Below are 17,616 nucleotides of genomic sequence, written 5' to 3' on the forward strand. Positions count from 1 at the left end.
TCCTTGACTGAGACATGAAATCCATGTATTTTCAATACCAAATTTCATTGGTATTTCTTCCACCATGTTTTACTGTGAATTGTAGATAATTAATTGGCTCTTATCTATAACCTACCAGCTTCTTTCTTTGCTTTCCTTCCTGGGAGGCTTCTAATTGTTATTGAGAATTCTCAGTATTATGTATTAATAAATGAAATAGTTATTTCATCTTGCTTCCTCTTCCAGTGTGCGCTTGTACTTTTCATGCTAGATTTTTCTAAATGTGTTGATCAAAATATATCAATATTAATTATCATAATTGAAATTGAATCACTTGAGCCATCAATGAGGGCTTCTAATTTAGTCAAATTTTGTGTATCTGCCTTTTAAATTTATTTGTTAATTCCATGTTTTAGATCACTTGGTCTTGCAATGGCACCTCGTGTGAGATTCCTTCAAAGAGTTCGGAAGCAACTGAGTGCAAATGAGGCAGCCAATGGGACAGACCACTTGGAGGAGACAGAGCAAAATGGGAATACCCTCACCTTGGTAAATGAGGAAACAGTGGAGAAATGTGGAACTAATTTCAGTGGAAAAACATCTGCTAACAAAACAAAGGAAAAGCAGAGAAGAAAAGAAACTGAGGAATGTTCTGCTTCCAGTGGAAGTGCTGAGGAGAGTGGTGAGTCTGAGGATGAATCAAAAGACCTATCTGAGGAGGAGGAAAAAGAAATTAATGTACCTAGCAGGGTACCAAACTCAGACTCCATGCAGTTCTTTGAAGATGATGACGATGATGATGATGACGAGGATGATCCTGAAGGTCTTGATTTGCTGACAGTGAAACAACGGGATGTTTTTGGTGTGGAAGCTAAGGATAATCCAGCACCGGTAAGTGTGCTTTATAGTAAGGCTCATGAATCTTAATTATTTTTTATTGGACTTGCTCCAATAAAGGAGGAGAGGAAAAGAGGAGATTCTGCTCTTAGCAGAATACTCACTTCAAGTCAGACGTGTTGTACATATGTATCAGAGGTCATCAGTACTCCCAAAAGATAAGTGGTGTGTGACTTAGCTTTTATCATTTTATGCAGTTTTACTTGCATAACGAATATCCTTGTTGTCACTTTAATTTATGAATAACGTGACTCAAAAACTGGGAAATTTTAACAGTTTTAATTCTTATCCTTTCCTAATTTGCTTGTACCTCTCTAAATAGCTGCCACTTTCAGTCATAATTTTGATGCTGAACCGCAGTTTATAGCACTGGGAGCCGAATTGCAATACACAATGAGCCACTTCCCGACAGAAATCATAGCAGAATGATCTTTACAACAGTATAACCTTCAAACAATGGCTTTTACTTTCAGCAGGACCATTGCTATTAAGAGTAGAGACAGTATCAAAGAGAGAAAGTGCACGTGTCTCTTGTAAAGCATGATTATAAAGGTTTATTGAAAGTATTCATGTAAATCTCTCATTTCCTTGACGAGTAGCTTTATAATTTTCATTTCTTTGTCCTTGGTGTTCCGAGAAATTCTTCTTTCTTTTAATCTTTGAATATAGTGTTACAGTACAGGGAGTTTTGGTGGTTTTTCTTCTTTTTTTTGTAATTTCTGTAAATAGATTTGGTATGTGCATATTGGATTTTTTTTGGTGTATCTTGCTATCTAGCCACTGTATTTCTGTAGTAAAAAGATACAAACGAAATAATCATCTGACTTGGCAAGGTATTCTTCTGAACTTAGTTGCACTAAAGGGGAGCCTCCTGTTAAGCAAAGTATTTACTTTTCCAACTGGTATTTTAAATCTTTCTTTTTCTGGGCTGTTACCTAACAACACAGGGCACTTACCATGACCTTGAAGCTAATCAGCCTACTAGCCTCATTAATAAGCAGCATCTTTCCTTTAGTATGTAATGAAGTATGAGCTAGTTTTGTCAGCTGTCATTGTCAAAGATGAGCAGTTGCACAGGAATGTGACTGCAGCCTGCACTGTCCTCTCTACTGTCAGGAGGCTGACCCAGGCTGCAATCTCATCTGAGAACTGTGGAAACACAGTTACTAACTTTCTGTTATTCTAAACCTGAGTGGTTCTGCCCAGGCATGGCCACTGCCTGGCAGTAGCTTATATTTATTACTAAATGTTATTTTTTTCTGGAAAAGAACTTTGTGTTTTCAAAGCACAGCGGAGTAAAACATCTGTGCCTTGTTTAAAGAATGATCATCTCGTGGCTTTCTTATTGCTTCTACAATTTTGCATGCTGAAATACACAGACAATTTCATGCTGTTTTTAATATGTTGGAAGGTTTTGTTCAGAAGATGGTAAAAGGTGAAAGTTTGATGTAAAAGAATGAACAGAAGAAGTTTTATGAAATGTACAAGTGATTTAGAAAGTAATTTGTAACCACACTGGGTAACCTTTTAAGAGTTTTCCAGCTTTAAATATTTATAAGTTAGTTTATGTTCAGGTAACTCAGACGTTATTTTCTGTGATACAATGTGTAATAACTGCTGTAAGGGTTAGTAGTTCACGTTTGGTGTGCAAGTGCACAAGACCTTGTGTCACCTAAAAGCTCCTGTATATGAGGGCATAATAACAAAATATTAAGTTTCTCTTCTAAGCAGCTGAAAAAAAGAAAAATTTTAAAATCTGTGTCATTAAGAACTTAAATCATACTTAAACTCCTGCAGAAATGCCTATGGTAGTGAAATATGTGGTTTTTAGCAAGTCAAAATGCAGAGTGTACTCTGCTTAACTTGATCAATGCATACAGTAGTGTGAGGGTTTATTACTGTATGATACTGTGAAAATTATTGATACATTGTGAAATGCTTTAAATGTAAGGATTCTAGTTTTAGTAAGAATAAGACAATCAAGGTTTCTGTCACTAACCATATTAACTTTTAAAGTTTTGTTATAGAAATGCATAGTAGAAATTACATGAAAAGACTTGGGCACTGTGCATTTTTTGATTTGACATAACTCAGCACCTCGTTTTCTGGATGTTAAGACAAAATAATGTGCAACAGTTTTTATATTTTTTTTCCATTTTTTATTTTCTGGATGGAAGTTCTGAAGTGATCATTATTGCATTGAGATGGATGAGTTCATATTTAAAGGATTAGTATTCTGAGGTATGAGGAGCACTGAGCAGTGTGAATGCAGTTTTCCTGGTGCTGTGTGTTGCAGTGTCCTTCTAGGAAGGACTCAGGAGCCAATTTGCTGCATTTCTAGGATGAGGCAGTGCATTAATTAATATTAGGAAAGTCTGCAGAGAGTCTAGGAGAACATAGAGTGTATACTCAGCTGCATCAGTTAGGAGGATTTTTTAAGAAAATCTGTTCTGTGTGCTAAATAAGATAGGAGTCCTTTGCAAACACTGATATGTGATCATCTAATTGGGGCTTTATGAATATGCCCACAAAGACTGAATTCAGTTTGCATTTATGCTTTTAATGTGTATAATTGATTGTGCAATTTCACTGTTCTTTCTTTAGGCTTCTCATTGACAGCAAAGCAGTCCTGCTGTGATTATTGAGCTCCATTACATTTTTTCTAAATGAAAACGTTAGGTTTAGTTTCAGTTTTTGAATTGCTGTTCTTAGAGACACCCTTGCTTCCTCATCCTTGTCTCTACCCTAGTCCCTCCAATGGAAGAAGGAGCAAGGGGAAGTGTTAGGCTGGCTCTGAATGTCCTCTGGGATGATGTAGTGCCCTGACCTTTGGTTATGGGAGGGGTTGGCTTATCCATCTTTGTACCAAGGGAAAGGAACTGGTCAAAAAGAGCAGGGGTTATTTGAATTGATGATGGACTAGAAGGGGATTTGGGGATTTTCATAGAACAGTTTGTTTTTGATGAATGTGCATGGTACCCAGCTAACTGTAGAAGAGGTTATGGTGTGAAGTGTGACATATCCAGTGTTAATCCTTCTAACAGTGTGACTTGTGGTTCAGTTTCATTCTTTCCCTTTCTTGATGTGTACTTTGTCATTTTGTGACAACACATATGAGAGAAAAATCTGTTTTCTGCATTGCTGTATAAAAGGAGAAACCTTGGATAAGGTGAAAGACCTTGGCAGATATTGCAATTTTGTTGTGAGCTTCCTAGCTCGTTTTTTTAAGAGATAGTCGCTGGCTGCTCTATTTATGAGTTTTACTTTGGTATGTCAGGATTTTTAGCTGGTGATCTAACTCATGGGACTTATTCAGATAAGTACAGTGTTCTTATGCATAAAAAGAAGGTCAGCTATATGCACAGTGCCATTAGCAGATAGGCAGTATTTAGCTGTTGTGTTAACATTATGGAAATTATTCTTTTAAAGTGCATTTAACAGTATTAGCAGTATTGATGTTGCAAAGACTGTAAGTACTCCCTGGTTACAAACGTTGTTTCTAATGCTAATTTTATGAAATTGCTTTTTGCATTTGGCAATTCAAAGACTATACTTGTTCAATTTTTATCATTATTTATTTTGAGAACTAAGATTAAACCTATAATATATTATCTTGGTTTTGTTTATGCTTTAATTCTAGTCAACTTGTCAAACATATTGCGTACTGTCAGACTTCTGCTCTTGAATTTTCTGTTTTAGTGCAGAAGATACATTACTGAGTTCTTAGGATTTCTCTGGCTTCCTCCCTGCTCCCCCATTTCTTGTTCTATGGACTCCTAAAACTTTTCAAGTGTCTTCAACAGTCACTGCTTGGAACACTGTGAGAAGAAAAAGCATACAGATAGCTGCCTTGAATAGAACTTGAAGGTTCCTTGGACTTAGTCTGGCTCTTGAAGAGCCTGCTGTTTGAATATTGTGGCTATGGAAGGAAATTATTTTATATGCTGTGATTCTGTCTGGACTACCTGACTTGCCTTGCAATCCATTGTTATTACATACATATCTAACTTCTCAAACACATAAAACAAACACTGTAAACTGACATATTATGACCTGGATATGTACATATTGATAAAAGCAGGAAAGAAGAGACAAAGGTAAATCTCCCTAAGTAACGATGGTGGGTGAGTCTATACCAAGTAGCAGAGAGTGGTAGCTCCTGGTAATGTGGACTTTGCACATTAAATAGATCAAGGAAACATCACTTAATATGCACCAAAATGAGGACGTAGTCCCTGGAATTTTCTTCTGTGAAGTTGAGAAGAAAGCCTGTTACACTCCACAGAAATTGAAATTAATTGGAGATGTGATTTATCTAGATTGCATCTCTTACATTGTCTTTTCTCTCTGAATGGAATTTCTTTCCTCTTGTTAAGTGTTATGAGAGAACTTTTCACGACTCTTATGTTTATAAGTATAAATGCTTTTTTGGCGTGAAACATACCGTTCCTCTCACCACCTCTTGCTAGCTATTGTTCTTATGCTTTCATATTAATATATTTGAAACAGTTGACTTCGTCTCCTTGAAGCTTTTCAGAGGACAGCAAGGTAAAAAAAAATAGCCAAAGGATGGAAGAAGCAAGGAAGCAAGCTGGCTGGCTCTGATAGTGGCATTTCCCTTAGGGGAAGTCTGCCTTGCTCCTGCTGTAGCACTGTGTTGTGTCCAAGAGAAGAAAGCTGCTCCAGGCAGCCCGCTGGCTCTAAAGAGAGCATTATTCCTTGGAGAATGTTGCAAAGTGAGCAGTCTGGCAGAGAAAACGGAGAACTTACTTATTTGTAAGTTAAATAAAAGTCAATACTGTGATGCATTACACACCATAAAGTCTCCTTCCCTAAAGAATGTAAGTGCTTTCAGTTCTCAGCCCAGTAACAGAGTGCTTATGTGCATTATGAGTGTATTATGTATTTCTAGTTGAATTACAGAAAGTAATAATTTATATGAAGAACAAAGTATTTGCGTACAAGTGAACTAGGCCTACATTTAGATATTAGCCTCAGTGCTTCAAGATTCCAGTATTAGAAAAAATTATCAGCCATGAATGGAGATGAAACCTGCTGATGGTACCTCAAGCCTTTTTATGCAGACCAGCCATTACAGAACACATTCTGTGACGTGAATAGAAAATTTTAAAGAAATTTAAAGACATTTTCTTTCAAAGCGATTTCAATAACTTCAATACAACTAAAACTTGTATTTTTCAGGATGTTTATAATATCCAGTTTTACAGTCCGTGTAGTTGTTAAAAGTCCTGTTATTCAGGACTGCTTCTGTGAGCTACAAAAAGGACAGACCAAACCCATTTACTCGTCTTCTTGGGCAACTTTTACTTTGTGGATTTGCAGAAGAGTTCATTCTCCTGGCTTTACTATTTTTTGAGTAGAACACTCATGACTTGCTTGCTAGATTAAACTGTGCAACAGAGGCTTTTCAGGCAGTCCCTTTTAAAAACCCATTAGCTGTAATAAAATCCAGCTCTGTAGATCAGTCCTTTTTTTAGACTTTCTTCATTGTTTTCTTCATCTTGAAATTTCCCTCTAAAGATTTCTATTTCAATTGCATTTTTACCAGCTTACTAAGAACTTCTGTAGTTTATGAAAAAAATCACTGTAAGTTTTTAGGTTTCTCATACCTATAAGACAGTACTGCAGGTATTTGTGCTAATCCCTGTGATGCTTAGGTTAATTAAAAAAAAATCTACAATTAGAAGTCTCCGAGTTACTGGTAAACTGTGTATTTGAAATAAATGGCTGCTATATATTCCTTAAAGGATATCTATTCAACACTGTCATCTTAAATACTTTAATCATGTTGAAAACCTGGCTAAAAATAGGGTTTTTAAATGAGTATTTATGAATTTTATTTGATATATCTGCCCTTGTCACAGATATTAACTTCCTGTATCATAGGCTATGGAGTACATAATTCTGATGTGCTGGGTGTTGCCTCTGTGGAAAATTTGACATGTTGGGGTGCTTTTGAAACACTGTGAATAATGGTGCTTTTGATGCCCACAGTCCATCCTCTTGGCATTTGTTACCCTTGTAAATAGGAATCGGGTGTAGAAAGATGGTAGATGAGTTGGAAACCTGCTTTGAACATTTATATTAAAGATATTTGAAAGGAGCCTGATGTGACCCAGGAAAGGCTTCTCCAGGTCTGGTAAGAGTTGTTCACAAGTCGGTGGCTTTTCCAGCTGGCTGAAATGTACTGCTTGCCATGTAGAGCAAGGGATGTTGACAAGTTAGTAGCCACTGTAACACACTTCTGAACTAGGTAGTGCCACCTTTTTGTTTCAGCTACTGAAACCATGAGTTTTACAAACTCCTTAATTCCATGTGCTGCCTGAAGCAGCCTCACAAGTTGCCTTCGCTCTGTGGGACCTGCTGAAGTACCTCATCATTTACTGCCATTAGGAGAGGAGGCTGTTTGGCAGCATGTTTCTGTGGCTGACTTCACCGGACTACTTTGGAACTTGTGTGTAACAATCTGAATTTTGAACCTGGACTGGAAGGTATACTAAGCAGATTCCCAGATGGTACAAAACTGGGAGGAGCTGTTGAATCCCTCCAAGGCAGAGAGACCTCAACAAATAAGAGGACTGACAGTCACTAACTATAAACTTCCACAAGGGAAGTTGCTGGATTCTGCACCTGGGGTGGGTCAACCCTGGATGTAAGGACAGGCTGGGGAATGAGATGCTGCAGAGCAGTGCTGCACAAAGGGACCTGGGGGTCCTGGTCAATGGCAAGTTGGACATGAGCCAGCAGTGCCCTGGCAGCCAGGAGGGCCAACCCTGTCCTGGGGGCATCAGGCACAGCATGGCCAGCTGGGCAAGGGAGGGGATTGTCCTGCTCTGCTCTGAGCTGGGGCAGCCTCACCTCCAGAGCTGGGGGAAGTTCTGGGTGCCACAATATAAGAAAGATATTAAATTATTAGAGAATGTCCAAAGGAGGGCAACATGGATGGTGAAGGCCTTGAGGAGAAGCCATATGAGGATTGGCTGAGGTCACTTGGTGTGTTCAGCCTGGAGGAGACTGAGAGGAGACCTCACTGCAGTCTGCAGCTTCCTTGTGAGGGGAAGAGGAGGGGCAGGCACTGATCACTTCTCTGTGGTGACCGGTGAATGGCCTGAATCTGTCTCAGGGGAGGTTTAGATTGGTTATTGGGGAAAGGTTTTTCACTCAGAGGGTGGTTGGAGACTGGAACAGGCTCCCCAGGGAAGTGGTCACTGCCCCAGCCTGACAGAGTTCAGGGAGTGCTTGGACAGCACCCTGAGACACATGGTGTGACTCTTGGGTATGGTCCTGTGCAGGACCAGAGTTGGACTCTGATCCTTGAGAGTCCCTTCCAACTCAGGAAATTCTGTGATTCTGTACTCTTTCCAGGTTATTGATGATTCATGCTGTACAGAGAGCTCTGAGCAGGCTGGACTATTACTTACATGCTCAGGTTTCAGCATCTGGTGTGAATTCAGGCTGAATAAGGCACAAGCTTTATCTCTGAGTTAAATAGACACAAAATGACTGAGAGAGATGCATGTTCTTGTATGTCACAAGAAATATTAGATTACGACTTGTATGACTTGAAATAATTCATTAAAATCATATTAATTTAATACTTCTAGTAGGTTACTCAAGCCTGCACTAATATCCTCAGTTTTAATTGTTCTTTATAGCTGATTTATAGCCTTGTTTAATATATTGCAGCAGTTTTACAGATAAGGGTGAATGAGCAAAATACTCTGCATTAAATCTGCCTCGTTTTAATCAATATTCTCTGAATCTGTACAATTTGTAAATTATTAAAATGTCACAGTTTCCTTTAAAATCATTAGTTCCTGAATGGTTGCTGAGTGATCACATTGGAAATATTTATAACTGACATAATTTTGAATAAGTGTTCTAGAAGTTGAATGGTAAAATTGTGAAATACTACTAGAAATTATACAACACTAATTTTTAAAGGAAATGCTGCTTTCTGAAATTATAATAATGCAGACAAAGTATTGATTGTATATCTGGAGTCTTCTGACTGTCAGAAAGGTTAAAATTTTGAGAATTATTTTTTGTTGTATAGTGGCCTCTCTGATACGGTCATCTGCTACTGTGAGCATTGCTTAACAAAGTATCCATGCACATGTTAAACAATATTTTGAGGCACATTTCTAAATTAGTGTCTGAGATGTATAATTTTCAAATGGAATCACTGATAATTTAATAATAAAATTTGTGAGTGATGATTTATCAGCTATTAACCAAAGTGAGTCCTGAGGTAACTCATTGCAGTATCACTGCCATTATGAAGATAGCAATTTAATGGCTATTTTAGAAAGAAAAAATACGTACGCTGTTCCGGAATAGCAAACAGCTGACTGACCAGGAGCTAGGAAATCTGCTTGGTTGCATGGAGCAGATGTTCCATGTTTCCATGAAACTGTAATTTGTCCCAGCTGTGAGGAGTTGTACTGTTGGCATCCCAAGTGGGATCGAGTTTTCTCCATCTGCATGATCTCTCTGCCTGGTCTCTCTGCTCCCCATCCTGGATAAAGCAACAGCTGCATCCTCTGGGGATAAAATTCTCTGAAAGGAGCATTACTTTGAATGAGTGAAAGGAAATTAAACCAATTAAGACTGCAGCCTCTAGGTTTATTTCAGTATAAAGCAAATTAAATATAAATGTCTTTGGGCTAGCCTGGCAGGGAAGTCTTAGAGGTCTTCTCATTCTTCATTACCACACTATTCCTGTGGTAGTTTTCCACATATTTCAGTGCAGGGTCGTTTCTCTCCTTTGCCTGAGCTACGTGTGTGTTTGTTCCTCTTGCTAGAAATCTTCAGCTACCTGATGCTCACTGGATCAAGATAGACTGCCTGTTCCCTGTGGCCCATGTGTTCTGTATGGACCTCTGTGAAGTAACAGGGTTGTGCATGAAAAGAGAGATGGGTGGTAAAAATGCTTGAAGAAAATGAGGTGCATTAGTAAATCCCTCAGAAAAGCATACAGGTGGATTAAGTCTTCCAGGTGCTCTCAGAACCTACTTGTTGGGTTATTTTCTTTCATGAGCCACGCAGTTGCTGTGAAGTTCATTGCAGAAGCACATCAGTCTCAAAGGCAAAAAGCAATGGCAAACTGCACTAGCTCTCCCTAATGCATGTTCTTATAATAGAAACTTTCCAAGTAGCTAAGACACAAACTCGGACCACTACCTTTTAACCTATTAGAATTCTAGTTTCTTAGCACACCAGGCTACATATAAACTCTGTACATGGCCTATCTTGTTCTAACTGAAAAATGTAAGCAATGTTCTTAACTCTAACTCTGTTATGTGTGAAGCTAGGTTCTTGGAGCCTCTAAGGAAACATTAGCATCTAGGACTATGTTTTTCAACCTTCACTAGAACATGTGCTACTTCTCTAGCATCTAAGATCTTTTACTTACTAAAAGCACTTAAAACTTATTCCGCTTTCTTACCTACTCCATCTACTTACTTGCTTGTTCACTCATGCTAAAACCTAAACTTTCACCTCTGCCTTATGAGTGGCTTAACATACTTCAGTCCATCCAAAGGTTTTAATTCAATCCCTGCACTCTGATTCCTCTCTGAAGAATTCAGAGAGACTCCAGACTTACTGGTCCAACAGGTGCCCTTCAGTGGGAAAACAAAATGACACAGGTAGCTCTTTGAGGAGCTAAATGTCAGTATAATTTCCTTCACATTTGCCCCTATGTGACCAAGACCACAAAGCATTTTTTAAAACTGTCTTTCATGGTATTTTTCTGTGATAATATTGACTGTGCTTCTTGCAGAGAGGCTGTACACATAGGCCACTGGAGAAAAAAGCCAATGTCAAGCCATGAAACCACTAGTATTGTGGTTTTTGAAATTAGTTTTACCTGCTAGCAGAGTAGGAGTGTGTTTGGCGTACTTGTGCAAAGCAGCTCTTGCTATGAGTTCTCTGGGAAGGAAACACAGGACGATACCCATTTAAAATAGTAGCTAGTACTAACACTGTTCATTTTAAGCTGTAGTTGCTGAAAGTGCCTTTCTTGTTTCCATAATCTCCACATTTAGAAAAATTAATATTAGTTGATGTTCTGCTTTTATTAACTCTTTCCTGAGTCAGAGTGGGAGAGTTACACAACACCAGCTGTGTGATAGCAGCTTTCCACTAGCTTCACAACAGAGACATCTTTCATAGCATAAAACTGACTTCTCCATTGGTCTGTATGCATATACATGTAATACATATACGTCTTACTCCGGGGAAAAACGCTGTTTTTGCAGTCACTATTATTGTAAATACATACAGTTCTAGTCTGAGTTTTGTGTCTGTACTTCTGGGTGATATTCTTGCATTTGGCTACTTCAGATTGCATTAATGCAAAGCAGGGATCCTTCTGGTCAGGTCACAAATCCCAGTGTTAGTCCCAAGTTTTTGTTTTTTTGGTTTTTTTTTTTCCCCTTTGGTGTTTTTTTTTTTTTTTAATGGAAGGGAAGAGAAGAACAAGCTGATAATACTAAAATGCATATTTGCATCTGAGGCTTGTTTGCATTGAGATGCACTGAATACCAAAATGTACTTCAGCCATAGCTATTTACATACTTGTAAAGCAATAAGCACATGTTCATTCTGTTGTATTCCAGCCACGAGAGCTCACTGATGTGGGCTTGCAGAAATGGATATTTCCTCAGTTTGTGTATTTTGAGAATAGCCTGCTGACCTAGAGTCATATCATTTCTGCTAAATGTGTGAACTGTTGCTGTCATTTCCTATGATGTCTGCTTGGTGTGAGATTGAGCATGGGAAGAGGGCAACTTCAAAGGAGTTCCATGAAAGTTTACATGTCCTGGCTCACAGATGAGTACTGTATTTACAAGACAGGCTGTTCGCTGTGTTTTCTCATGTCCTGTTTCTTGAGGTTTCCACTTCAGGTTCAAATTTGAGACTCACTTGACACGTATATGGGAAGAATAATTACAGAATAAAGTTAAAATTTTGGGTCATTGTTTTCATGGTGTTTTAATTGGCATTTGTGGAAGAATCTTACAGTCTCAGATGAAATACTAGGGGTTTTGTTTGTTATTTAACAGCTATGGGCTAAAATAATTTGTTGCTTTCTCTAGCTGTTGTGCCAGTATTTTCCCCAACAGTGGTGTCTGAAAAGTACAAATAAGCTCTTGTTCATCTGTTCATTTTTATGTTGGTCACAAAAAGATGAAACATTTTAAAAATAAGTATATAATTGGGAGTATATTTAGATGTATGTTATGTGCTGCAATGAATTCTTGTGATAACAGGAAAATAAGGACCAGTAGCAGAAATCGGGAGGTGCTATCAGTGGTAGGCTGTGGTAGGTTAGTGAGTGTTGATGCAAAGTGTATTTTGATCAGTGGATTGAAAAGAAATACTCATCTCCAGCTTTGGGACACAAATTTTGAGTGGGAGTTTCTAGCACATGTAGCTCTTAAACCAGTTTAGAAACAGTGTTTGCAGATGGAGGCACATTGTGAAGGAAAGCTTTGTAAGTAGCTGTTACAGAAGCTATTGGGACTAGCATCAAGAGGGGAGTGAAGGGAGAAAGGAGAAGGAGGTGAGAAATCTGAGCTGAAGGGCAGTAGTTTTGTACAGGTGTGACAAATCCATGAGGTGTCTTTAGAACCTGACCCTTGGGGAGCCCCCACAGGATCTGCAGAGTCGTCTGCAAGTTCCTGTCTCTCTTAACATCATGTTTCATAAAAACTTATCCCACTTCTTTTGCACTACCACAGTTTTGAATATTGACTATTGTACTCATATATGGCTTCTTTTTCTACAGCTTTTTAGTGTTACAGTAGTTGCATTTTATCGATGTAAAGGGAAATGGTCATCTCGTCTGACTTCACTGGATATTATAACCATATTGTGTTACTCAGTCACTCATGTATTGAATGCAAAAACTGAATTTTGCATAAATGTACCTTTCAAAAGGCATCCTTTTTAGATCTGAAGAAATGAAGAGATTAAAAAATCCACCACAACTAGTTAGTTTTTCTTGTGGTTTAGCTCATTTGTTCATGTTGTATTGAAGAGGTTGGTATAGGATTGAAGAATAAAGACAACAAGGGACATAATAAGAGAACAGCAGTGGAGTATAAAGATATTTTAGCAAATACTCCTTTGGCCTGCAAGAGAGACTTTATTTTAGCACAGAGAAGAATGTGAGAAGAAAATGTGATAATGTTATGGAGGAGGTGAATGACATGATAAAAATTGAAAATGCAGTGTTCAAATGCAAATTAAGGCAGCTTCTAGCTTATGGACTATTTGTTGCTGAATGTTAGCAAAAGTAATTTGGAAGGCCTCCCATAGTTCCTTAGGTGTAGAAAGGGCGGTGTGGGAGTTGAAGGTTCTATGTTTTGACTGAGTGAACTTGAGTCAAATTTCTGCTCCTTGCTGGTTCAAGTATTATAATTATCTTAACAAGGCAAGCCTTAAAAGAAAGAGAAAAATGTTATGTACCACATCTGCAGGTAATTTTTCTCTCTTCGGTTGCAAGAGCAGCATTTATTGTAAGCCAAGGAAATGTTATGTTTTCATTAACCAGTTTTGTTCTTGTGGCTTTACTTTTGCAAACCCTTTTTGACATGGGAAATTTAAAACATAAATTACTTTGACTTCTCTACATTTTCAAGAAGTATTTTATTCTTTTTAGTACAGATTAATTTTTCAGCGGGTCATTGAAGATAATCAATCTTGAAATTTCTCTGTTACTGCTAATCTTCTGTTATGCTTGGAAAAATAACATTCATATTTTATTTTTCCTTTGAACGCTTTTGAAGCACTTACGAGCAATAATATTCTTGTGAACATTTAATGATGTTTAGTAGAACAGCTGCTAATGATTAAAACCAAGATGGTTATAATGGAATATTTACTTGGTAAATCAAAAAGATACTAACCAGTAAATAGTGGTATGAGAAACATTAAATTCTTCTAGTGGAAAAATGTTGGAGAATTGGAATGTAATTTTAGCTTGAGTCTTTTATCAAGCGTGAGCATCTCACTGAAATGTAAGTGTTGGCATGTTGTTTTCATTTTTTTCTTTAGTTTGTGAAATAATAGTTAAAAAGTATTTCAGATTATGCTGTTACATGCTCATGTTAATGTAGCATGAGTGATGTGGTTTCCAAAATGGGTAGAGCTGTCTTGGCATCCACACCGTGCTGGTGTTGGGATAGGAGGTAATTGATGTAGTTGGAAACTGATTGCACTTGTCCTGCTTCTGTGGGTCTTCAGCTAGATGAATTCCTGGCCTGTGTGTCAGTTCAGGCATCTGATTTCCTTTGCCTTGCATTATATTCTCTGGTGTTGGGACTTGTGAACTGTAATATCCACAGAGCCAGGCAATTCCTCAGATATTTTCTTGAAGAAAGGATGTGAAGTGCATTGGAAGAGATTTTATTTTATGTTATGATTTTCTGCATGTCTGGACCTTAGGAGGAAATCTAAAAAAGGGCACATTTCCTGCTGATGCAGGATGCTGGCTACCAAGTTTATGCAGCAAGTAGTGGAAGGCAAGAGCTGTGCTATCCTGGCTGCAGGAGCTGTGCTATGCTGGCTGCAGGAGCTGTGCTGTCCTGGCGCAGTTCCTGCTGCAGTGAGAGATTCCAGCAGGCAGGGCTGGGGCTTTGCCCAGTGACTCGAGGCTGCTGCCTCAAGGCTCAGGCTGTAGGGGCTGAAACTGCCTCATGCCTTCTGACACTAGAGGGGTCAAGCTACCCTGACAGGAGACGTCTCTGCTTCCTCGTGTCTCATCTCTCTCTGCTGCTTTAGCTGTTTCCAGGAACAGAATGCAGCTTTCCTTCTCTCTGGAAGACGTGACTTTGTTACCTAAATCCTGATGAGTTATATGGTAACTCTGAAGGGTAGGCACCCAGTGAGATAAAGGGGCATCAATGGCAAGGATTTGAGCATTTAAATGGAGTACTTGTACTGCTGCTTCTTCCCTCAAGTCTGAAGGCAATAAGGAAGCTAGATGAAATTTAAAAAAAATTAGCAAATCCAATTTTTCTGCACATATAACTGTGTCTATAAAGATTTTATAGCTAAAGAATCATTAGCTCTTCTTTTCAGTTAATTATCTGGGCAATGCAGTGCTTCTAAAAGACATGCTCCCAACTAAATTTGTTCTCATTTTTGCAGCAGAAAGGCTCAAATTTACATTAAAGTATTTTTAGCAAGATTAAATATAAATTCATGCGGATGTTCAGTACATATTTGGGAGGCTAATGCTTGTATTAACTATTCTGACTTTTAAAACTGAGTTATTGATTTTATGGTTTGACCCCAGCTGGCAACTAAACAGCTCATAGCCATTTGCTCACTCCACCTCCGTAAAATAGGGGAGAGAATCAGAAGAGTAAAAGTGAAAAAAAACTCCTGTGTTGAGATAGAAGGTAGTTTAGCAGGTAAAGCAAAAGCTGTGCTTGCAATTAAAGCAAACCAAGGAATTCATTTACCACTCCCCATGGGCAGGCAGGTGTTCAGCCATCTCCAGGAGAGCAGGGCTCCATGATGCATTCCAGTGACTTGAGAAGACAAAAACCATCACTGCAAGTGTGCCCTCTTCCTTCTTGGTCCCTCAGCTTTATATGCTGAACATGAAGCTTTCTGGTTTGGAATATGTCTTTGGTCACTTGGAGTCAGCTGTCCTGGCTGTTTCCCCTCCCAACTCCTTGTGCACTCTGTGCCCACTCATGGTGGGGTGTGCTGAGAGACAGGAAAGGCCTTAACTCTCTGTAAACCCTGCTCAGCAGTCACTAAAACACCCCTGTGTTACCAGCACTGTTTCCAGTACAAATCCAAAAAATAACCCCATACTATCTACTGTGGAAAAAAATAATTCTACTCCAGTCAAAAGCAGCACGCTAGGCTAAAAATGTTGCCACGAAATCAGTGAAATAGTGAGTATTTAGTTTCTGAAAGCCACAACTACTAAATTGGTTTCAGGAGTGAACCAAAACTTCGTATTCTTAATTCTCTTACACTTTTCATCAATTCCCTTAGAATTTCATCCTCCTTGAAATGTGGTGGGCAGGCATTTGTGATTCACACAAAAAGTGCCATATGTTGCTGAAAGCTGTAAATACATTTGGAAAGAGGTGCGAAGCTCTCAGAGCTCAATACTGCCTTTATAGATGTCACTGGCCAAGGTTTACTTTGAGAATATTTAATGAGATGGCTCAACATAAGAACAAATCAGTTGTTAAGATAGGGGTGACTTGAAGTTTTTCACAAGTATAGCTCTGTGTTTGAACATTATGATATTAATGTATGGTGACTCAAGTTCTTTAGTCATGAGAGCTTATATAGTGGTTAAGGACATTTAAGGTGATGGGAGAAACCAGGTTATTTCTAACTATAAAGCTGTAACTTGTTTGTTTTCCTCTATTTCGTTTGTTTACTCTGAGCAAATTTTATGAGCTCAATTTCTATGCTGTGTAAAAATATTTTGTTTTTTGTTTGCACGGGTTACTTAAAATTCATTGAGCAGTTCTGTGTACTTTAATGTTTGATATTGGTGAGCTGGGTCTTTGCATTTACAAAATGACAGAAAACTGCTGGAAGTGAAAGCTTAGGTCTCATGATAACCTATAATGTGAGTTTGAATAGTGCATTCAGGCTTTTTAAACTTAACCTTTTTTATTTACTATTTCTGTATATAACAAGGAAAAGCTTTAGGCTTTATCTTTGGAGTTCTCTGAAATCTCTCTGTCCTGCCTAAATGAATGACTTATGACTGAGATTCACTGTCCTGAGACAAACTTCTGCTGTTCTCCTGTGTTCAGACAAGGGGCTGATAGATAGCCCTAAACTGCTCTTACTGATGGTTATAGAATAAATGTAGTTTTGTGCACGAGCTGTGCCTCAGTTTTTGTTCCCTTCTCTCATACTTCCTTTATGTTGTTTTTGTTAGTGCTGACTCTATCCAAATGCAGGAATTTGCTGATATGGGAGAGAGGATTTCTCACCAGTCAGTCTTCTTTGTGCAGAAAGAGAACTCTGTGGATTTTGCAAGTCTTGTATTTAGTCTGAATGTTCATCGTCAGCTTTTCAGGAGAGAGAGTGCATTGATACCATATTGAGCTTATTTTTATACATAAGCAAGGCTGAATGTGAAGGTTTCCCATTCATTCTGAACAGTGGCAGGAATTCCTGAACCACTCTGCAGAAATTATTGTAACATAAGCAATCCACTTTACCTTCAGATGTACATTGAGAAGTGGAGGATATGACTGTATGTCTTAGTGAGTAGCCAGACTTGAAGAAATCCACGTTATCCCTTTTGGGTCATTCAACAAACATGATTTCCTTCAGTGTACGTGGTTTTGGTTAGTAGCTGGAACTTCTGCAGATGCCCACTGTGTGCCAAGAGCAGCAGAAGTCACCTAACTCTTGCTAAGCATTAGCTCTAAATACTCACAGGGAGGGAAGGGATTTGAGGTTTTTGGTTTTGTTTTGTTTTGGGGAAATCTCAGAGGAGGTTTTTCTCAACCAAAAGGCATCTATATTAATGATATAAGAAAAAGTATGTAAGGATAGTAGACTTCAAGAGAGAAGGCAAAACCACACTGATATTCAAACAAAAATGGGAGCTTACCAGTGGCAGTTAGAATTCTTTAGTTCTTTGGGGACGTGAGCTAATTTGAAATGTGTGAATTTTTAATACTTCACCTTTTTATTGTATTCCTTAATTTGTGT

The 17,616-nt window shown here is 38.4% G+C and overlaps 1 protein-coding gene across 1 annotated transcript in view; it reads left to right on the plus strand.

The window, feature by feature from the left end:
• The window catches only part of DDX10 (DEAD-box helicase 10), a 158,808-nt gene that overhangs the window by 45,835 nt on the left and 95,357 nt on the right, over window positions 1–17,616 (plus strand). Inside the window, exon 13 of the mRNA XM_014877620.2 lies at window positions 396–870. Within this exon, the coding sequence (XP_014733106.2) occupies window positions 396–870 (475 nt within the window). The remainder of the gene's footprint in view (window positions 1–395; window positions 871–17,616) is intronic.

This window comes from Sturnus vulgaris, chromosome 2, assembly GCF_052056855.1.
Source record: "Sturnus vulgaris isolate bStuVul1 chromosome 2, bStuVul1.hap1, whole genome shotgun sequence".
Classification (NCBI taxonomy): domain Eukaryota; kingdom Metazoa; phylum Chordata; class Aves; order Passeriformes; family Sturnidae; genus Sturnus; species Sturnus vulgaris.